This window comes from Prionailurus viverrinus, chromosome D2 (genome assembly GCF_022837055.1).
Source record: "Prionailurus viverrinus isolate Anna chromosome D2, UM_Priviv_1.0, whole genome shotgun sequence".
Lineage (NCBI taxonomy): Eukaryota > Metazoa > Chordata > Mammalia > Carnivora > Felidae > Prionailurus > Prionailurus viverrinus.
Genome location: NC_062571.1, coordinates 78,631,003 through 78,644,910, shown reverse-complemented (window position 1 = coordinate 78,644,910; position 13,908 = coordinate 78,631,003). Strand labels below are relative to the sequence as shown.

Below are 13,908 nucleotides of genomic sequence, written 5' to 3'. Positions count from 1 at the left end.
AATAAATCCATTCATGTCACCTAAATCTAGATCTCTTACCATGGCCTTCGGGCCCTAGTCTGGCCAATCTGGACCCTGTCCTCCTCCCCACCTCTTCCTACCCCATCAGCCTCCTTCTGTTTCTCTAACAAACCAAATTCATTTGCCCCTTATGTCCTTTCCACTGCCTGTCCCTTGACCTGGATCTTCCTCTGCCTGCCTTTCTTTTTTTTTTAAGTTTATTTATTTTTGAGAGAGAGAGAGAGAGAGAGCACGTGCATGTGTGAGAGATTGGGGGAGAGGCAGAGAGAGAGAGGAGAGAGGGAATCCCAAGCAAGTTCCTCACTGTCAGCACGGAGCCTTACACATCAGGCTCAGTCCTACGAACCGTGAGATCGTGACCTTAGTCAAAATCAAAGAGTCAGACACTCAACTGACTGAGCCATCCAGGTGCCCCCCATGCCTGGCCTCCTTTTTGCCATTCCAGACTCAGTTCATACATCACCTCCTTCTCTGAGCATCTAATCCAGAGTATCAAACTGTAGGGTTCTCAACGTCAGGTGCATCAAACCTTGGGGTGCATCAGAATCACCTGGAGGCCTTGTTAAACACAGATCCCTGGGGCCCACCTCTAGCGTTGATTCAGAGAGTCTGACCTAAGACTGAATTTCTGTCAGGTTTGCAGGGGATGTTGAGCCTGCCAATCTGGACTTCACTTTGAGAACCACGACTGAATCTGAACTAGCCACTCCCTGTCTGTGGCCGTCGACCCCAGCGCCCCATTTGGTGCCTTTTGGAGCCCTGATATTACCTGAAAGTGTCTGTCTTCCTTTTGTTTCCTTGTTTAATGTCCGACTTCCTCACTACAACCTACTTACCCAGTGGGGCAGAGAGACTCCAGGGCTCTGGCTGACAGCTGTGTCCCCACCACCTAGCACAGCATCGGGCCCAGAACGGTGGCCCAGTAGATATTTGTGGGAGGAAAAAAATAGAAGAGGGGAGAGGGCAGAGGCTTAATGTACACGAATTATCCCCAAATTCTGTGCCGTAACATGAAAGTTTACAGAAGCACAAGCAAGTTGGTATTGTTATTGGCCTGAGGGTAGCACCTTGGGCCGTATGCTAAGACTTTGTCATAAAGATCACATGGGTGTTTCATTAAAAACAGATTGTTGGGCCTCACCCCAAATCTACTGTATCAGACTCTTCATGGGAGAGGTCAGGAAATGGGGTATTTTTAATACTTATAAGTTGGACCTGGCAATAGATGAGTATTTCAGAAATTCCCCCACTCATGAGAATCACCTAGGATGTTTATTAAACACAGATTCCTGGGGCATGTGGGTGGTTCAGTCGGTTAAGCGTCTGGCTTCAGCTCAGGTCATGATCTCGTGGTTCGTGAGTTTGAGCCCCACATTGGGCTCTGTGCTGACCATGTGGAACCTGCTTGGGATTCTCCCTCCCTCTCTCTCTCTCTCTCTCTCTCTCTCTCTCTCTCTCTGCCCCTCCCCTACTGGCACTCCTTCTCTCTCTCTCAAAATAAATGAATAAACTTAAAAACAACAACAACAACTAGGGGTGCCTGGGTGGCTCAGTCAGTTAAGTGTCCAACTTTGGCTCAGGTCATGATCTTGTGGTTTGTGAGTTTGAGCCCCGCATTGGGCTCTGTGCTGATTGTGCAGAACCTGCTTGGGATTCTCTCTCTCTCTCTCTCTCTCTCTCTCTCTCTCTGCCCCGCACCTACTTGTGCTCTTATCTCTCTCAAAAGAAATAAATAAGCTTAAACACACACACACACACACCCCAAAAAACCCACAGAGTCCTAAGTTCCACATGTAGTGATTTGATTCAGAAGGACTAGGGTGGCTCTAGGAATTTATATATTTTACAAACACCCAGGTAAGCCTTATGATCTGGGGAGACTGGGAAATACCACCCTAGATGATTTCATTTACTATCCTTCACCCCCACCCTGACCTTGTCCTATGCTCTTAGGTACAGTTTTAAAGTCATGAAAATAAGAGCAGTGGAATGAACTACCCCACCTGAGACTAACGTGTGAACCACCATGAGGATATTATAGAATTGGGGGCCACAATGCTCGATTAAACTATCACCCCTCCCCACACTAGGGGCCAGCTTAAATAAAAGCTAGGGTTCCCAGGAGACTCCTATGGTCTTTCTTTCAATGTGTCCAGAATTGTTCATAATTTCCCTATAGTAGGTATCCCTTTAGACATCCTTCGCTCTGATGGTGGGTCCTTCTTTTGGGTTCTTGTTCCAGAACCTTAGCAGGTTCCAGAAACCTTCTTTGTCTCCACTTCCTCTGCCCACACCCAGGCAGTCACCAGGTTCTGTGGGTTCTGCCTTGGGATGGTTTCCTGGGGACCATTCTGCTGCTACAGGGACCTCCCTTATGTCCTTCCAGCCTCCCCCTCCAGCGCACCAGTCCAAGCCCCTAAATTCATCCTCTGAACTCTGTCCTCACATGCATAAATCTTTATTTAAATATAAACAAACAAACCACAAAGCCCTCCTCCAGCTTCCTGTTACTGGCAGGATAAGATCTCAACCCCTCACCTGACCTCCACATTCTCCTCCATCTGACCTCACTCCTTCTGCCTTGTTTTTAGTGAACACTCACCCCCTCCGTCAGGGCTCACGTCCTACTCAGCCACAAAGAGACCCAATTCAGGAATTCTGCCCCACCTGGGATGGCCTCTAGAGCTGTCCCCTTTAGTTCACCCCCCACCCCTGCCAGGAGACTCTCCTTGTCCACCCCAGCCCTCAGAGAAGCCTTCTTCTCCTGAACCCCAACAGCACTGAGCCTATGGCATCACACGGCTCCAGGGAATAATGCAGTGGTTCTCAAGTGTGGACCTTGGACCAACCAGCAGCATCAGCATCACTTGGGAACCGGTTAGAAACGCTCATCCTTAGGCCTTGGGCCACACCTACTGAATCAGAATCTCTGGAAAAGAAACCCAGCGATCTATGTTTTAACCAGCCTGGCAGGGTGATCCTGTGGCCTGCTCACGTTTGAGAACCAGTGGATAATGGTTAAGACTCCTGGCTATTGAGGGGCACCTGGGTGGCTCAGTTAGTTAAGCGTCCAAGTCCAGCTCAGGTCATGATCTCGGGGTCTGTGAGTTCGAGACCCGCGTCGGGCTGTCAGGCTCTGTGCCGACAGCTCGGAGCCTGGAGCCTGCTTGGGATTCTGTGTCTCCCTCTCTCTCTCTGCCCCTCCCCCACGCACACTCTGTCTCTCAAAAATAAATAAACATTAAAAAAAAAATTTTTTTTTTTAAAGACTCTAGGCTGTTGAGTTTCTAGCCCCTCTTCTTCAGTGACAAAGGTGCCAGAAACTCACTTAGGACTCGCTTAGGGCCTCTGCCTGAGAAATGTCAGTCAGCTCTGAACTACTGCCTGTGGCCCTCCTTGGAAGCGTGAGCAGGTAGGATGCGAGAGGACAGGAAACAGCTACTACTCAGCAGTTTTTCCTGCAAAACAGTCATTTCCTCTGGTGCAACCTAATAGCTCTACTCTCTGGGGAGAAGTTGTATGGTAAGATTCATTGTGTTTTGAGTGTTTAAAAAGAAAGGGCTGCCATCCCTGGCTGGCGGTACCCAAGGAGCGAAAGGAAGGCTCGTGAGACGGTGGGCGGTGGACCCCGAACTGGGCGCAGGTACCCAGGGTAGTCATGCTCGAGGGTGGACGTTGCTGAGCAGTAAGAGGGGCACCCCGGCTTTGTCCTAGGAGCGCGGGCTCATCCTCCCTCAGGAGGCAGGGACTTGGGCAGCGATGGGCACAAGGGAGGTGCCTCCCAGCCTCTGCAGGGCTCCGAGCAAAGCGGGGCGAAGTTGCAACAGCGACACCACGTGGCGATGGGAACGCAAGGCGGATGAATTGACGTGACTCAGTCGGATGGAAAACTTAACCCCTTCGGGGATGTAGGAGCCCCATCCTTGTGTCATTCAGAGGGAGGAAAACGCTTAAGGCAGAGACAATGGACTTTCTACTACTAAATCGTAGATGACATAGGGCTCCAAGCCTCAGTTTCCCCATCTGTAGAGTGGAGAGAACGCTGTGTGGAGGGACGTTAGGCAATATTAACATATGCCTTTCCCCCTACATTCTTCCCTTGTCTCCAGGTCCAGTGGGAACCCCTGCAAGCCTTTCTGTGTTTTCTCTCTGGAGTTTTTCCAATGAGAAAACACAGCATGAGGCCAATGGTTTCTTCGGTCTTTTGTAAAAACCTATCATCTCGCCTGTGAAGAGAAAATGCCGATTGTCCAATGTGGCAAAGGGAGAGATAAATGCATTGGAGCAAAACAAGAGAGCAGAGGAAAGTCTTAGAAAGTGAGGAATGTCTGAGAGTCCCTCCCTGCTCCCTGACTGTGTCCTCCCGGCCTCACCAAAGACTCCCCAGTGCCAAGAGCATCATGTAAGCAGCGCACTCCTAGGGCCTGAGGGACAGCGTGGCCTGGATCACGGGCACCACGGTGGCGAGGGGACAGACGACCGCCTCAACAGAGCAGGTGGGGAGGAGGGCCTTGCAAGGACGGCTGACACGGGCATGCCCACCAGCCTGGCAGAGTAAGGACGCGGAATCGGAAATGAATTGATTTAAAGAAAATTAAAGTTCACTTTGTGCGCACAGAGTGTTTGGCGTGGTGTTGGGTGCCCATCCGCAAAATGAACACGAAACGCGGTTATTAGCATCGTCGTGGATGCCGAGGGCTGGGTGTGCCACCAGACCAGTACCCACGGAGCCAGCTCTTGCCCTCTCTTCCTACAAATGGCCTGACTCCAGGAGCCCGCGCCCCTCTTGATGGTTTGTGGGTTAGTCCAGAGCCCTGCACCCCAGACATTCACGCGTTTGTGGAGGAGAATCTATGTTTCTAATTGTGAACAGGAAGTGGCTTCTTTGGGCTTGCTCTTAGAAGGCACCTCCTTTATGCTCATGACAATAAGAACAGAGGGAGAAATAATAATGGACTAAAGCTGAGGAACAAGAAACAAGAGCCTTTTGAGCTGCTGTTACTCTTCAGTGTAGCTGAGACCCCGGCCCCAGATATTTCCCAAGCCTCTCGAGAGATCCCGGGACCTCACAAAGAAGGGGAGGGGAGAGCCGGATCTTGGATCTCCGCCTACAGGGATTTCCCCTGCATAGAAGTCCAGAAAAGATGGGTCTCTCCCATTAGCTTCATGATCACCCAGAGCCAATTTAGACAGGTCATCTGGTCTCATTAGAGTCAAATATTAAAATCTCCGTCCAGTTATCCTGATACAAAGTTCATGAAAACGAAATAGCCATGGGGGTCGAGGAGGCAAAGGAGGCCTCCCTTTTACAGAAAACAGGGGTCAGAGGTGCCGTTCAAGGCATATTCTGTGATTCCCTCAGCAAAAAAGAACACTGTGCGCCACCATTTCCCTAAAGAAATCTAATGTTCAGGCCAAGAAGTTCAAAGTGGTTCGTCTGGAAACCCCATAGCCAGAGCCCTCCCCCAGAAAGTAATACCAGTCAGGTGTGGAAATTCCTGCCACCAGGGGTCGCTCTTACTCACCCACGACCCTCCATAGTTTAAGGCTTAAACTCTTTGGTAAAAAGACACCACAAAGCATTCATGACCTCAGATTTCATTGTCTACTGCCTGTGATGGGGAAGAAGGGGTGTCTACCTTTCAATTGTTCATTTTTGTTCCTTGGAGCTCCTGTTGATTTATTTCTTCAAGACCAGTAATTCTAGCCTCCCGGAAGCTGGGCTGCACCGAACCAGATCACGCACTGAACCCACCACAGACGATTAGTAACTGCCTCCAGGGCTCTTGTCCCCAGGCGGTTCTGGGGACTGAATGTTCACGTCTGCTGGCTCTCTGCTTGTGAATGCCTCCAAAACGGTGGGTGCCAAAGGCTGCATGGGAAGAGTCCATTGGGTTTCTTCCCATCGGCCATGGCAGGGAAATCGGGACCCACTCTGGGTCATAATAAGCAACGACTGACCCCGCACTGGCCTTGTATCCCTGCACCAATGTGGCCTTCGCGATGCCTGGAATTCATCCACCAGCCTCCCTGGGACCGAGGGTCCTGGCCACTTTAGTACTAGTTTGTGAATCCTGTCTCAACGGCCGGTGCCCTCATTGGCTACCATGCTGGAATATAGTCCTCGTCTCACCACACATCAGACACCCTTCAGTAGCCTTGATCTTTTTAAGTTCTGATAATGAGGATAAACAGCCCGGAGTCTTGCTGGAAAGGAACTATAATGGCTAGTTTCATTGGGCAGAGAAACATAACGATTCTCTAACCATGCAGGTCAAGGCAATCACAAAGCAGTCTATGAGCCACTGCTCTGACCATCTCACCACTGAGGACCACGTCATGGGTTTTAGGGTAAATGTTCCAAAGCAAATGGAGCAGAGCAAATGCTAGGCAGGCAGTGAGCTGGCCACGCAGGGGGCCGGGTCAGTCCTCTGAACCTGGCTCCTACCTGTGCGAGTCCCCATGGTCACTGCTTCCGGACTTCTCCTCCAGGTTCCTTTTTATGTTCTGACCGTTCCCGGGTGGTTGCACAGACCCTGGACTCTGAGCCGACGAAGTTCTCTGTGCCAGAAGAAAGAGAAATTGGAGAAGTCAAATAGGAGTCCCTGAAGACACAAGAGCATTTCTCAATTGGCCACTGGCCGCATATTGAAGTGCCAGGTTGGGGGCGCCTGGGTGGCTCAGTCGGTTAAGCATCTGACTTTGGCTCAGGTCATGATCTCACGGCTCGTGGGTTCGAGCCCCGCGTCGCGCTCTGTGCTGACGGCTCAGAGCTGGAGTCTGCTTCGGATTCTGTGTCTCCCTCGCTCTCCGCCCCTGCCCTGCTCACGCTCTCTCGCTGTCTTTCAAAAACAAATAAATGTTAAAAAAAATAATTTGAAGTGTCAGGTTGTTCACTTGCTTTGTCATCGGGCTGAGCAATGCCCATGTCCTGGCACCGAGTGATACACCGAGATATATGGTGACCCCTGCTCCCATCCGATGGAGAAGAAACAATTACACACAAGATTCCAGCTGAGTAGGACGACTGTTTCATTATTTTTTTTTTTTAGTTTATTTATTTATTTTGAGAGAGAGGCAGCACAAGTGGGGGAGGGGCGGAGACAGAGGATGAGAGAGAGAGAGAATCCCAAGCAGGCTCTGCATTGCCAGCGCAAAGCCTGACGCGGGGCTACAACTCACGAAGCCGCAAGATCCTGACCTGAGCCGAAATCAAGAGTCAGACGCTTAACCAACTGAACCACCCAGGCGCCCCAGGATGACTGGGGACACGTACCGGACTTTGGGGGTCATCTGCTCCCCTGGAGAAAGCGAGGATATCTGATCTAAAATCTTCAAGTGCCCAACTGGCTTGTGGCAACACCTAGATGGGAGATATTTCTCCACCCCCTCCCCATGACTTTGTGAACCAGAATCCAGCCAGAAACGTGGGGGAAAACACCGAACAGAAAAAATGATGAGTCCATGGAAACCTGGGGCCACCTGTTCAAAGCCCTAACCAGTCTGAGAGGCGGTTGCCTTTTCCTTCACTTCTACAATAAGTTCATCTGCTGGGGAATCAATTTTTAAGACCAAGATACAAAACATATAAGGGACAGTCCAAATTTCAAATCATGGGATGGAAAGAGACGAGAGGTTTTTAAAAACCCAATGTAGGGGCACCTGGGTGGCTCAGTTAAGCGTCTGACTTTGGCTCAGGTCATGATCTCACAGCTCGTGAGTTCGAATCCCACATCGGGCTCAGTGCTGACAGCTCAGAGCCTGCTTCCTACTTCGGATTCTGTGTCTCCCTCTCTCTCTCTCTCTCTCTGTCTTTCAAAAATAAATAAACATTAAAAAAATGTTTTTTAGGGGCGCCTGGGTGGATCAGTCGGTTAAGCATCAGACTTCGGCTCAGGTCATGGTCTCACAGTTTGTGGGTTTGAGCCTCGTGTCAGGCTCTGTGCTGACAGCTCAGAGCCTGGAGCCTGTTTCCGATTCTGTGTCTCCCTCTCTCCGACCCTCCCCCGTTCATGGTCTGTCTCTCTCTGTCTCAAAAATAAATAAACGTTAAAAAAAATTTTTTTTTAATGTTTTTTAGAATTCAATTCAAAGAATGCTCATTAAAGTATAATATAAATGTCAGAAATGGAAAAAGGGCTTTTTTTTTTTTTTTAAACCCCAAGCAGTGTTTCCCAAAGCAGTGGTTGTCTTTGAGCTCATCTTCCCAGGAAGGCCCCACAGCCCTGCCCGTTGGGGTGCATGCAAGACTTGGGTCAACCAGGTCCTCAGCAGGACCCCCCACAGAACCAGAGGGACGGGAACCTGGTGGGGGTTCTGTAGGACACGCGTGCAAGGGTCACCGGCAGCCTGTTTCTAGCCGCTGTGGAAGAAGGCGGCCTGCAGCGAGAGACCACTGCCAGCAGGCAGAGAGAGGCCGAGACGAGGGACAGAGGGCAGAGGTCCCAGGGCTGTGGAGGCCTTGGTTCCAGCTGGTCCTGGGGTCCAGCCCGTTCTGCCCTCTTCAACCAACGATTACACAAGATCTTGAGTCCTCATTTGCCTTCACTGGCACAAGTTGCGTTTCTGTCACTTGCAACCAAAAAAATACATTCCATAAGAGATCAGACCAGCTTTGAAGGAAACAAAGTGTTCTGTGTCAGATAAGTTTAAGAAGGGCTCATTATCTAGCCCTTTTTTGGAAATTCACAGTGCAGGGGCGCCTGGGTGGCTCAGTCAGTTAAGTGTCCGACTTGGGCTCAGGTCATGATCTCGAGGTTCGTGAATTCCAGCCCCATGTAGGGCTCTGTGCTGACAGCTCAGAGCCTGGAGTCTGCTTCAGATTCTGTATCTCCCTCTCTCTCTGCTCCTCCCCTGCTCACGCTCTGCCTCTCTCTCTCTAAAAAATAAACATTAAAAAAAATGTTTTTAAAGACATTGACAGTGCAAGGGCGCCTGGGTGGCTCATTGGGTTAAGCATCTGACTCTTGATCTCAGCTCAAGTCACGATCTCATGGTCATGAGATCCAGCCCCAAGTTGGGCCCCATGCCTGGCATGGAGCTTGCTTGAGATTCTCTCTCTCCCTCTCTCTCTCTGCCCCCCCTCCCCCTCTCCTTCGCTCGCATGCTCACTCTCTCTCTCTCTCAAAAAAAAAAAAAAAAAAGAAAGAAAAATAGAGCCTAGGGAAAGGTCTGAGAAGTTCTGTGGTAAAATAACACATTGTACTCTAGCTCAGTTTCCCCAAGTTTCTTGACCACAGCATCCTCTGTTCACGTGCCACCTGTTACCATCTCATAGAGCTAGTGCTCTTAGGTCTTAGCACAAGACCTCACTTCTTTTCACGGTGCCTAAATCTGGCACGTGATCCAAGTCCACAGGGCGGGGCAGCCCCTCACCTGGGGGAGGTGGGGGCGCCTTCGTGAAAACTGGAAGGTGGCGCTGCTCTGGGCAGGTGCGCGCCTTCATGTGAATTCGAAACAGCTTCCCTTTCCTCCAGCGGTTGCAGCTCAGACCTAGGCATTTGGCTTGTTGGGTGTTTGGGAGAAACCGGGCATGGTGAGCCCCAGGTCCCGTCCCAGGGGAGGCAGTGGAGGTGAGGCACCAGGAGATAGGCAAGAAGGGCTTCTCCGGACTTGCCGGGGCTCCCTGTGGCTGCCTGCTCCTTGTCGCTATGAATCTTCTCTTACCCCTCACAGGTGAGACCCAGAGAGAGACCCAGCCCAGCCCTGCTCAACAAAGAGAGCAACTGGAAAGACAAAAGTCCTCTCCTAAGCCTGCCAATTCACCAACTGTGACCACAGGCACTGATGCAGCCACATCATCTGTTAAATTTCTCCCTTCACCCAGACCTTCCAGAAAGTATTTACCGATTTGTTGATTCATTCAATTATCTTAGATACATTCATGGAAACCCTAGCACGTGCCAGAACCAGTGCTAGAAGTGGGGGCTACAAAAATCACTGAGATTCGGTCCCTGCCCTGGAGTTGTTCACAGACTAGGGAGACAGACCCCTGTGCTGTGACCACAGAGGTATGAACACAGGGCCACCCAAGGGGGAGACCCAGTCCTTCCAGGAAAGGAGGATCCCCCCCCCCCCACCAAAACCTCTATCAACCTCCAGGCCAGGACTGTTGTGAATCAATTTTTGGAGCTTCTGTTGGACATCTGGGTGCAAATCATCTGTGCAGTCTGAACCTGGGATTTTCTTGAGACCTTGAATCTTGTGTTGGATGGGTGGTGTCTCTGACCTTCATACACAGCCTGAGGAACAAGTTAACTTTGGCTCTGTTTCCCCCAGCTAAGGCATGCGTTTTAGGTGTTGGCTGCTGTGTTCACGCAATTGGGTCCAAAGGTAAAATATATAAGATGCCTCAACTCTCAGGGGCCGCACATTCTAGTGCTCACACGATACTATAATTAGAAACTCTCCATTCACTTTTGCTGAGACCGAATGTGGGGGGAAATAACAATAACTCGTGTTTATTGAGCACTTACTAAGTACCAGGCACCGGGCCAGTAGTCTCTATGAACCGTGTCATTGAATCTTGACAACAACCTTAAGAGCCAAGTACTATTCGTGTCCTTGTTTTAGAGCTGAGGTTTGCAGAGGGCAAGTGTTTGGCCATGATCTCACAACAGTGGAGTCTAAGTGGACCCATTTCTCTCTGACCCCAGCGCCAGGAAAAAGGCATTTTTGTTCTATCCCTCTAATGGGGACGTGTTGAAGCAGGTAGAGAGAGCTGGGGCTGATCCCTTGACTAAAAAAGGGCTGCTGACCCCCCTGCTGGCTTGACGTACGTGATGGCTGAACCATTTCCTGAAATGAGAGCTCCTTCCTGTCCTACAGGCCTCAGTCTCCTGATCTGTGAACCAAGATGACCATCGTCCCTATTGGACAGTATCAAACCAGTCCAAACTTTACATTGCTGTAAATTCAGACTCCAAAGTATTTCTGACCCTTCTAGAATGTTCTTTATCTATATAAGACTACTACCTTCGGGTGCATGAGTTAAAAATGTTTACTAAAGGGCGCCTGGGTGGCGCAGTCGGTTAAGCGTCCGACTTCAGCCAGGTCACGATCTCGCGGTCCGTGAGTTCGAGCCCTGCGTCGGGCTCTGGGCTGATGGCTCAGAGCCTGGAGCCTGTTTCCGATTCTGTGTCTCCCTCTCTCTCTGCCCCTCCCCCGTTCATGCTCTGTCTCTCTCTGTCCCAAAAACAAATAAACGTTGAAAAAAAAAATGTTGACTATGATAACTCAAGAATGCCAATACAGAGGGCATGACATTTTCATCTTAGTCCTGAAGTTTTAAGGTTGTAACCCAATTCCTGCGTGTCGGACTGCGACATGGGCCTCGGCTCCAAACACCTTCTATGGCCAGGCTTCCCCTTCAATCACCACATTATCTGCAGTGACTTATTCTGCAAATAATTTGACAGATAAATCTCCAGCCCTTTATCTCATGATCAAGGTTACTTTAAGGTAATTCTGGAAAGACGCTGACATGTCTAACGGCCCAGACAGATGCAAACAACAGATGGTGTAAGGGGACAGATCTCTGCTCTAACTAAGGGGGATAAGGGACCACGTGTTAACTTTCCTCGGGCAAAGGTAATATAACGAGGACTCAGGTTCGTCTTTTAAGGCCGAGAAAGACGTTCTGCCTCTCTGCCTCTTCAGCCCCATCCCTCCTCCTAACAGAGAACTAATCTGCGAGAAGAATACCATCTCCCTCCAAACAAAACATATCTGGAGGGACTCGAAACAAAAGTGCCAGTGCTGTTGATGGGAATGTCGCATTGCACTTTCCAAAGTGCGTCGACGTCCATCAGATTCTTACAGAATCCCTGCGAGCTAACCAGGAAGGGAAACCGTTTCCCATTTCTCAGACGGCAAACAGATTGTCCAATGGCTTGGCCAGGTCTTCTTCCTTGAAGTCCGATGCCCTTTCCACAATAGCAGTAACACCCAACGCCAGCACAGCCCTTTTTTTCTGCTGTAACAGTAACAGCAAACTTATTACTACAAACACTTTCCGCGTGCCAAGTTCCGCTCTTCTACGTGCTACCTATTCCAACTCATTCAATCCTCACAACCCTATTTTCCAGATAAGAACACCTAGCACAGAGAGGTTCAGCCACTTGCACCGGGTCACACAGCTTGAAAGCGATGGAGCCAGGACTCAGCCCCAGCCTCTGCTCTCGAACCTTACCTTATGTTGCCTCACCAGACACGGAAGCAGTTGCCTCTGATCCCTGCCAACTTCCTGCCACGCGCCAAGTAACGAAAACAACCAGACACTTATGAATAAGGTGGTCTGTACCAGCCTCAATTCATTGCCCAGAATAGCACCTGGCCCAGAGGGGCACCTCATAAATATTTGTTGAGTGTACGAAAAATAGACGATTCCCGTCTCGTCTGGCAGGCCCTTCTGCAAGACCGGGAGAGGCACACTCGGCCCTTGGAGCTCACTCGTCTGCCACATTTCCTTCAGCGTCTTTGAGCCCCGCTTCCAGTGCCCCCCACCCCCACCCGCCACCCACGCCAAGTCCTGCTGCTTACGGGACTACACAGGCTGTGCGGGGTCAACGGGCGTCACCGCAGAACGGCACGCATGTCTAAAGTTTCCCTCCCACTTCCAAACGGCAGGCTGGACGGAAAAACTGGCGGTCCTCGGCATGACAAACTGCCTTGTCAAGCTGCGTCTTCAAATCTCTCCTTTGCTGCCACCGCTCGAGTAAACAAACAGCCTTTCTTTGGCCCCAGAATGCTCCAGAGCCCCGGGTCTATTTTAAAGCAATCTCCAAGCGGGCACAGCAACTTTCCAGTTCTAAAAACGACGCTTTATCGAGAGCTCAAGTGTCTTATGATTTAAAAAAAAAAAAAAAAAAATCCCCTGACCTTACCTCTTAAATGTTCTCCCTTCTGGCTTTACTGGTCATGCCAACAAGGAGGCTTCATTAAGCCAGTTAGATCATGACCCGAGTGTCTTGCCAACTCGCCCCCTCTTTGAGCAAGCTTCTTGGGAGCAGCGTGACTGCAGGTGAATGCTGGGAAGTAGACCAAAGGTCATCCCCATGGCACTAGGAATCGGATTTCAGAAACAATGGCCAGGCTGCCAAATATGGAGGAACACGGTTCTGTGCGGGGCCGGCTGCCGCCCATCTGCCCCGTCGAGGGAAGGCGGATGCTCAGGCCACTTCTGCTGGGTCACCCCAAACGTTTTCTTCACCTCAGGGCAAAAACACAAGATAGAAGTGGCTCCCCCACCCTGGCAGCCGAGGTCGCCCGGGCCTCCGGCCTCGCCTGGCAGGCACTTGGTCAGGCCGAGAGCGGGGAGGCCCCAGGAGTGGCCTTTTAGGCCTCCCCAGGTGGAATGTCTTCCACCATGAGAGGGCAGCAAACACGAACAAGCTTGGGGGTCTGAGAGGGCTGGCTTTGAAGCCCCGCTCTTCCCTCAAAAGACGGGGTAAATGAGGGTCGTGTTTGCATTTTGACGCTTCTCCTTCGTGTCCGGAAGGGTCGAATCTAGGTTCTAGGTGGACACGAAGATCAAAAACCATGATATGGTGTGAAATGTTAATTTTAGCGGAAGCCGGGGGAGGAGTCGGTGGGAATTCTGTGCTATCTTTGCAACTTTTCTGCAGACCTGAAAATTTCCCACATAAAAGGCTTAATTAGGAACAAACCAACAAACAAAAAACGACGCGGTCCCTATCCTCACAGCGAATGAATGGGAGATGCACACTCCGTGAACAATGTTTGTCTTCCTTTCCCCAAAAGCAACTGGGTCAAAATGCTAAGAGTCACCAACAAAACAAAACAAAACAAACCAAACAAAAACACAAAAAGAACCTAGGAGCCTCCAAGATGCCCGAGTTGACATGTTACGGGACATCTTTAGTCTGT

General features: G+C 50.4%; 1 protein-coding gene across 2 annotated transcripts in view; it reads right to left on the bottom strand.

The window, feature by feature from the left end:
* The window catches only part of TACC2 (transforming acidic coiled-coil containing protein 2), a 201,522-nt gene that overhangs the window by 171,195 nt on the left and 16,419 nt on the right, over window positions 1-13,908 (bottom strand). For both annotated transcript variants that reach the window (XM_047825484.1, XM_047825485.1), the window contains one exon: window positions 6,470-6,582. In XM_047825484.1, coding sequence (XP_047681440.1) covers window positions 6,470-6,582 — 113 coding nt within the window. The remainder of the gene's footprint in view (window positions 1-6,469; window positions 6,583-13,908) is intronic.